Source organism: Rhododendron vialii, chromosome 7a (assembly GCF_030253575.1).
Source record: "Rhododendron vialii isolate Sample 1 chromosome 7a, ASM3025357v1".
In the NCBI taxonomy this organism is placed as follows: Eukaryota; Viridiplantae; Streptophyta; class Magnoliopsida; order Ericales; family Ericaceae; genus Rhododendron; species Rhododendron vialii.
Window position 1 is genome coordinate 24,521,311 of NC_080563.1, and position 7,173 is coordinate 24,528,483.

General features: G+C 43.7%; 2 protein-coding genes across 2 annotated transcripts; both read left to right on the forward strand.

Annotated features, from left to right (window-relative positions):
- Positions 1 to 5,567: 5,567 nt before the first annotated feature.
- LOC131332817 (uncharacterized mitochondrial protein AtMg00860-like) lies at positions 5,568 to 6,176 on the forward strand. The gene is made up of 2 exons (XM_058367116.1): positions 5,568 to 5,607; positions 5,812 to 6,176. Exons 1-2 carry the CDS (start codon positions 5,568 to 5,570, stop codon positions 6,174 to 6,176), a joined length of 405 nt encoding a protein of 134 aa, XP_058223099.1.
- A 303-nt stretch (positions 6,177 to 6,479) lies between these two features.
- Positions 6,480 to 6,896, forward strand: LOC131332818 (uncharacterized). Its single transcript, XM_058367118.1, has one exon. The coding sequence runs from the start codon at positions 6,480 to 6,482 to the stop codon at positions 6,894 to 6,896; it is 417 nt and encodes a 138-aa protein (XP_058223101.1).
- The last annotated feature ends 277 nt before the right edge of the window (positions 6,897 to 7,173 follow it).

Below are 7,173 nucleotides of genomic sequence, written 5' to 3' on the forward strand. Positions count from 1 at the left end.
TTCTTACACCCTTACAATCTATGGTTGTACACTTCTCCAAGCAAAATCTATCTCCCATTGTCCTTATATGTTCTTTTAATCACTAAATCTTTGTACAAACCCTACTTTCTTCCACAAGATCTTTCCAAACCAACCCTAGAAGTACTAAATCTAGCCATAAGGGCCTAGAACTAGGTGGGAGATGTACAAGCAACCCTTAAGCTAACCTATCAAGCTAGAAGAGAGCCTTGGCCTATAAATAGCAAGCTCACCCAAGTCATTTCTCACACCTTCATTCCTTGCTCCAACTTCTCTCTAGAAATTCTATGTTCCAAAGTTCAAGTTTCTTTAAATTCTTTAAGTTCTTGAGAGATACCACCAAACCACCCCCAAAAACCACCTCTAGATCTTTAAAGTAGCCTAGTTTAGTTAGTAAAGTTGTTTCTAAGATGAGAAAATCCAACCCTCTTCCTTTCAAAGCACTTCGGAGCCGTTACGCCACCGATTCGTAAAACCGATGATCTATTCTCAAAATTGACCAACCGCCAATAAGAGAGGTAGAATCCCTTGTCTCCTAACTCAATGTATAGCATAGAACCATATGTTGAAAAATAGGATGTCTTTACTCTTTAGTTCAAAGTATAACATGAAATATTTTTAAGTAGATAAAGTTATCTATCGCTTATAATGTTTAGAATACATGATGGTTAACAAACTTGTTTTGCTAATAGTAGTATGAACATGTTGAATAATAAACTTTTACTTCAATACACATATGTTGTTTAGAACTTCCCACAATGGAAGAAAGAACGGATTTTGAAAGATAAGTATTTAACATTTGATTAGAAGCATTCGTAATTTGATCATTAGAATGGTTTTGAGCATGATTTGTAATATAGAGTTGAATGATCTTGCTAGTTTAATTTCAAGATTACAATGAATAAATTATGAGTACGTATGTGAAATGTCCTACTGCGGAGTCGTTGCATGAAAACGAGACACAAAAATCGAGAAAGTAGAGACATGGCACCTAGGGTGTGGTTAATGAAAAGGCGTATTTTGAAAAGGTGAAATGTTTTGGAAACCGCAATGTGGCCGGACGTGGTAGCCCATTGTGTGATGTGTGTTTTTGTGTGCCAATGGGAACCCGGTGCAGTGGAACCATTGTGAGGATACTCGGGAGACCGGAACGGTGGAACCAAGGTTGGGTGTGTGGCATGGTTATCCGCAGAGAAGAGCCAATGCAAAGTGTGCCAATGGGAACCCGGTGCGGCGGAACCATTGTGAGGATACCGGAATGGCAAAACCGAGGTTGGGTGTGTTAAAATGATTTTGGAAACGTTGATATGGTTATGAAATGTGGAAAATGGTGACACGGTCTACAAGGAGTCGCGTAAGAGAAACTCGGAAAATCATGGACACCAACGTTAGTTTGGATAATGAATGTGGATGTGTCATTGTTAACTATTTTGTCGAATATGTATGAACTATGTGGAAATCATTGAATTTATGATCGTTTGTTCGTAAGTTAAAGGTTAGTGGGTATGGGTTACTCTATTGAGCTTTTGTACCTCACGGTGTTACCTTTGGTGACCCTGACATATTATATTGGTGGCGACACTGATATAATGTGTCAGATCTTATAGATGAACAGGGTGAACTCCACACCTTGGAAGCCTTTGGAGCCGAGGAGATGGCCAGGATGGAGGAACAGGCGAAGCAGTAGTTAGGAACCCTAGTTCCCTCCCTTATTTGAATAAAAGTACTTGTGTTAAGGATTATGATGTAATATTGAGCCAAACTCTATTTAGCTTTTTTCAATGAAATTGTCTATTTAACGTTTCCAAAATTAGGGGCGTTACAACTTGGTATCAAAGCTTTAGGTTCAAAACCTCAGCCATGGGTAGAATGGGTAGAACCATAAGATAGTTTGACCATTGCACAAACGAGAATTGAGTTTAAGTTTACCATCCCAAATTTGGTGAAATTCTGACAAAACAATCTTCGGATTGAAGCAAGGTGTAGGAAATTGATAGTACCACCGAGCTGGGAATTCCCAAACAATTGGATGATGACTTAAATCAAGGATCGAATGTGGAATTTAGAAACTCGAAAGTTTTCTTAGTGTTAGTAAACCTTTGTCTAAAAACGTTGCTAATTGAGGTTAAACTCTTTCCTTGTAGATGAGCCAACCAAATCTCTATCAAGCCAACCTGCTAGCTGAAGCTCACCATCTTGCAAGTACCTTAAGATCAATGATGAACCAACTAGTGGGAGATCCTTACTTTCCATATGCCTTTCCTTACACTCATGACTACTACCAAGAACATGGCACCATCATACTTCCCGAGGATGAGGATGATGCCGAAGCAGTACCAGTCTTAGTCTAGTTGGCACCCCCCAATCATGTGGAATTTCTAATTGAAGAAAATGATGCCGAAGCAGCCCCCGCCATAGCTCCAATAGCACCCCCCAATAACATGATTGAGGAAGTCGAGGAGGATCCCGAAGAAGATCCCAAGGAAGAAGATCCCGAAGAGTTTTCCAAGGAGGAACCAATGGGCTGGGAATCTGACGATGAGGGAATATTGATTAATGAAGTGGAACCACCAGAATGGGCTATGCCCAACTTCATGGACATACCCGCCGACTTTGGAGATGTACCCCCACCACCCTTCGAGACCGACATAGGCGCATATAGGGTCGAATTCCCGAATATCTTTTAGACTAGTTAGGAAGGTTTAGCAAGTGGCTGGATCTTTTGTTGTAATTGGAATGTTGTACTTGTTATTTGGCAATGAAAGACTTGTATTTTCCTTTTTGCATATGATCACTGTTTATGTGTACTTGTATTTATTTATGTTGAGTCTACTCCGTACACCGTTAAGTCTAATATATAATTTTTCTTTATTGTAGATATGGATAGCCGCACCTTTGCTGCCCCGATCACAGTAGCAGATCTGTTATATTACAAGACCTTGCTAGCACCCGAGAGCCTCATTCCCATACCCCACCTGGGAGTCCGCGACCCTGAGACCGGTGACCAGTTATACGAGCTAGTTGTAATGACACCCTTTACCAATGAGGATCAGCACATGGCAGTCGACCCTCAGGACCCATAGCTTAGGAAGCTAGCCGAGAAGATTCGCCAAGAAGGAGAGCGTTGGCTCGAAATAAGAGAGAAGGAATGGATGGAGTAGTTGAGAGAGTTTTTCGAACTCATTCCACCTCATCAATAGAGTAGTAGTATTAGAATAAGATTTTGATAGCTTGAGTTGCCCTTGTGAGCACTAAGGCTAGAAGGACCATGTAGTAGGAACATGTAGGATCGTTTCAACTTGTACTAGGAATCTTATCTTATTCGTCTTATAGTAGAACTCTATGCTTGTGATTGTAATATCCTACTTATCTATGAAAGCTTGCCTTGTTTTAAGAGTACTGTTGCATATTATATGATAAATTGCGTTTACAGAAGGAAAATTGTTAAGTAGACTAAAATCCCCCTTTTCGATTTCAACTCATAAATGGTGAACTGACGCAGCGGATTAGGACGCGAAACCGCAGAATCCTCTAACCCAAGCCCTGACCTAACCCAGATCATGCAAGCTCTTGTAGCTGTTCTGAACGCCAACCGCCGAAACCAAAACCGCAATGATGAACCTATGACCCGAACCCGAGTGATGAACGAATTTTGCAAACGCCGACCTTCGACCTTCGACCTTCAACGAAGATACCAACCCCACCGTGGCTGAAACATGGCTGAAAAAAGTCAAGGTAATCCTAGACACCTTGGAGATCACCCAGAATGGAGATCTTGTAGCCTTAGCCACATATCAACTGAAGGGAGAAGCCCGCTACTGGTGGGATCTGATGGAGGTAACCCATGACATAGCCACTATGACCTTTGCCGAGTTTGAAACTCTATTCCTTGATAAGTACTTTCTCACACCTATTCGTTTGGCCAAGGAACAAGAGTTCCTAAACCTGAAACAAGGAACAATGACCGTTACCCAATACGCGGCCAAATTCGAGGAATTGTCTCGTTACGCCCAAACGGCCATTGCAACTGAGGACAAGAAGGCGAGAAGGTTTGAGTGGGGGCTAACAACCGCTAGAAGAGCTGTGGTGGCTCATGCTTTTCCCACCTATACCAGCGTTGTGAAGTGTGCTCTTCGACTGGAGAGTGAGGAAAATGACTTCAAAACCTGATGGAGGAAAGCGACAGGCAACACCGACGGACCGATCCGAACTCAACCTTCCAACAACAACCGCGGACCCTGCCCTACCAAACCCTTCACCCCGACCCAAGGCAATCAACCTTAGAAGACTGCTACACCTGGGCGTAATGAGTTGCAGAGGGGCGGCCAACAGAAAGCGTCAGTTCAATGCTTCAACTGTCAAGCCATGGGCCACTACAAGCGGGAATGCCCCCAACCCCAGAGGGAAAGGAATGGGAACTTTAAAGGTCCAAAAGTTCAACCATTGGGCCAGGCCAGATTTGGGAAGCAAAACCTCGAAGGCCCATCACAGCAGCTGAATGGGCAGAACAAGGGGAAACAGCCCATGGGAGCACAGTAGAGCACTGGAGGGCGCATCTTCGCGCTACAGTCAGAGGAGCAGGAGCAGGAGCAGGATCCCTCTGTGATCCAAGGTACGCTACTATTGTATAGTACCTGCGTGCAAGCATTATTTGACTTTGGAGCATCACATTCGTTTATATCCTCGACCTGCGTAACTGCTCTAGCACTAGAAACAAAACCCCTAAGTACGAGTACGAAAGTCACATTGTTGTTGGGGGGGAGTATAGCTGTTAATCTAGTGTGTAGAGGGTGCGAGATAGAAATAGCCAACCTACGTCTGACTTGCGACCTCAGGGTGATCGATATAGCGGATTTCGTTGTAATCCTTGGAATGGACTGGCTATCAGCTCACCGAGCGGTCATAGACTGCCACCAGAAGACGGTGATGGCTCATACCTCTGAAGGGACTCATTTTCGATTTAAGAGGGATAGACAAACGGCAAGTTCAACAACGAAGAGATCCAGGTGGCAGAATTAACTGTTTGGGTGGCTAGCTAGTTCTAAATGGAAGAAACCGACCGGATGGAATTGGGATTACCGCACATCGTTTGCGAGTACGCTAATGTTTTTCCTGAAGAACTTCCGGGTTTACCACCTCAAAGAGAGATAGACTTCTCTATAGAACTCCAACCAGGAACAACACCAATTTCCATGGCACCATACCGCATGGCCCCTGTAGAACTAAAGGAGCTCAAGACCCAATTACAGGAGCTATTGGACAAAGGATTCATCTGACCAAGTACATCACCATGGGGAGCACCAGCATTGTTCTTGAAGAAGAAAGAAGGAACATTTCAACTGTGTATCGACTATAGGAAGTTAAACCAAGTCACAGTCAAGAACCGATATCCGTTGCCTAGGATCGATGACCTATTTGATCAATTAAGAGTAGCAACCTGCTTTTCTAAAATCGATCTCCGATCAGGCTATCATCAATTAAGGATTTGGGATGAGGATATCGCCAAGACAGCCTTTCACACCAAATACGGACACTACGAGTTTGTAGTGATGCCGTTCGGACTGACTAACGCTCTGGCAGTATTCATGTGTCTCATGAATAAGATTTTCCAACCATACTTAGACAAATTTGTAGTGGTGTTCATTGATGACATCTTGATATACTCTGCCAATAAGGAAGAGCACGAGGAACACCTTTGGATAGTGCTACAAGTACTCCAAGATAGCTAACTCTATGCCAAGGCGAGTAAATGCGAGTTTTGGCTAGAAGTGGTTAAGTTATTGGGGCACGTAGTATCCAAAGACGGAATCGTTGTGGACAAAAGTAAGGTTAAAGCAGTGCTGAACTGGAAACAGTCGACCTCAGTGTTCGAGATCAGAAGTTTTCTAGGATTGGCTGGGTATTACCGAAGATTCATACAGGACTTCTCAACCCTAGCCAAACTAATGACCAGGCTAACTCAGAAAGGAGTGAAGCTGGATTGGAATGAAGCCTGCGAGAAGTTTTTTCAGGAACTGAAAAAAAGACTAACCAGTGCACCGATACTTATCATTCCCGAGCGGGGTGTAGATTATACGGTTTACTACGACGTGTTAAGAGATGGCTTGGGATGCGTGTTGATGCAGAATGGGAAGGTCGTAGCCTACGGATCCCGATAACTTTGACCGCACGAGAGGAATTACCCTACTCACGACCTAGAATTGGCTGCAGTAGTATTCGCCCTCAAATCCTGGCGTTACTATCTGTGGGGAGAACAATTTGAAGTCTTTACCGACCACAAGAGCCTCAAATACCTTTTCACTCAAAAGGAGTTGAACCTGAGGTAGCGTCGATGGATGGAATACTTGGAGGCTAACAAGTTTACACTTCAGTATCACCTTGGCAAGGCCAATGTTGTAGCTGACGCTCTAAGCCGAAAGGATAGAGCACAGAAGGTCAAGACAACCATTAAGGAATGAGACATGGTGGACACCCTCAATGAGTTCAACCTGCGACCATCATCAGAAAATGGGAACGCACGTCTGTATGCTCTCATCGCAGAACCAGCACTTCACCGAGAGATCCTACTAGCCCAAACTTTCGAGCAGAATTGTGAGTTCATTCGGTATCAAATCCAAGAAGGAAAAACGTTACCAGGATGGACAATCGAGAAGGATAACAGCCTAAGATTCAAGGGAAAGGTGTTCGTACCTAATATTGGGACCCTTCGAGAAGGCGTACTCCGAGAAGCTCACCATTCAAACTTCGCAGTACACCCTGGCGGTACAAAGATATATCATGACCTACGAAGAACGTACTGGTGGGAAGGAATGAAGAAGGATGTAGCCCAATTTGTATCTACCTGCCTAGTGTGTCAACAAGTCAAGGCTGAGCATTAGAAACTGGGAGGAGATCTCCAACCTTTACCAATACCAACCTGGAAAGTGGGAGCACATCTCAATGGACTTCATGACTGGATTACCAAGATCCGCCAAGTCCAATACTGCTATATGCGTGATCGTGGATCGGCTCACCAAATCTGTGCATTTTCTGCCTGTTAAGATGACAGAGAACGTAGAACAACTGAGCCTACTGTACATTCAAGAGGTTGTACATCTACATGGAGTACCTATCTCGATTGTATCTGACAGGGATCCACGTTTCGTATCACATTTT

Coding starts and splice junctions, on each gene's coding strand:
- LOC131332817 (XM_058367116.1), top strand. CDS start 5,568: ATGCCGTTCGGACTGACTAACGCTCTGGCAGTATTCATGT. Junction 5,608..5,811: donor CGCTCTGGCAGTATTCATGT/GTCTCATGAATA, acceptor TGGGGCACGTAG/TATCCAAAGACGGAATCGTT.
- LOC131332818 (XM_058367118.1), top strand. CDS start 6,480: ATGGTGGACACCCTCAATGAGTTCAACCTGCGACCATCATCAGAAAAT.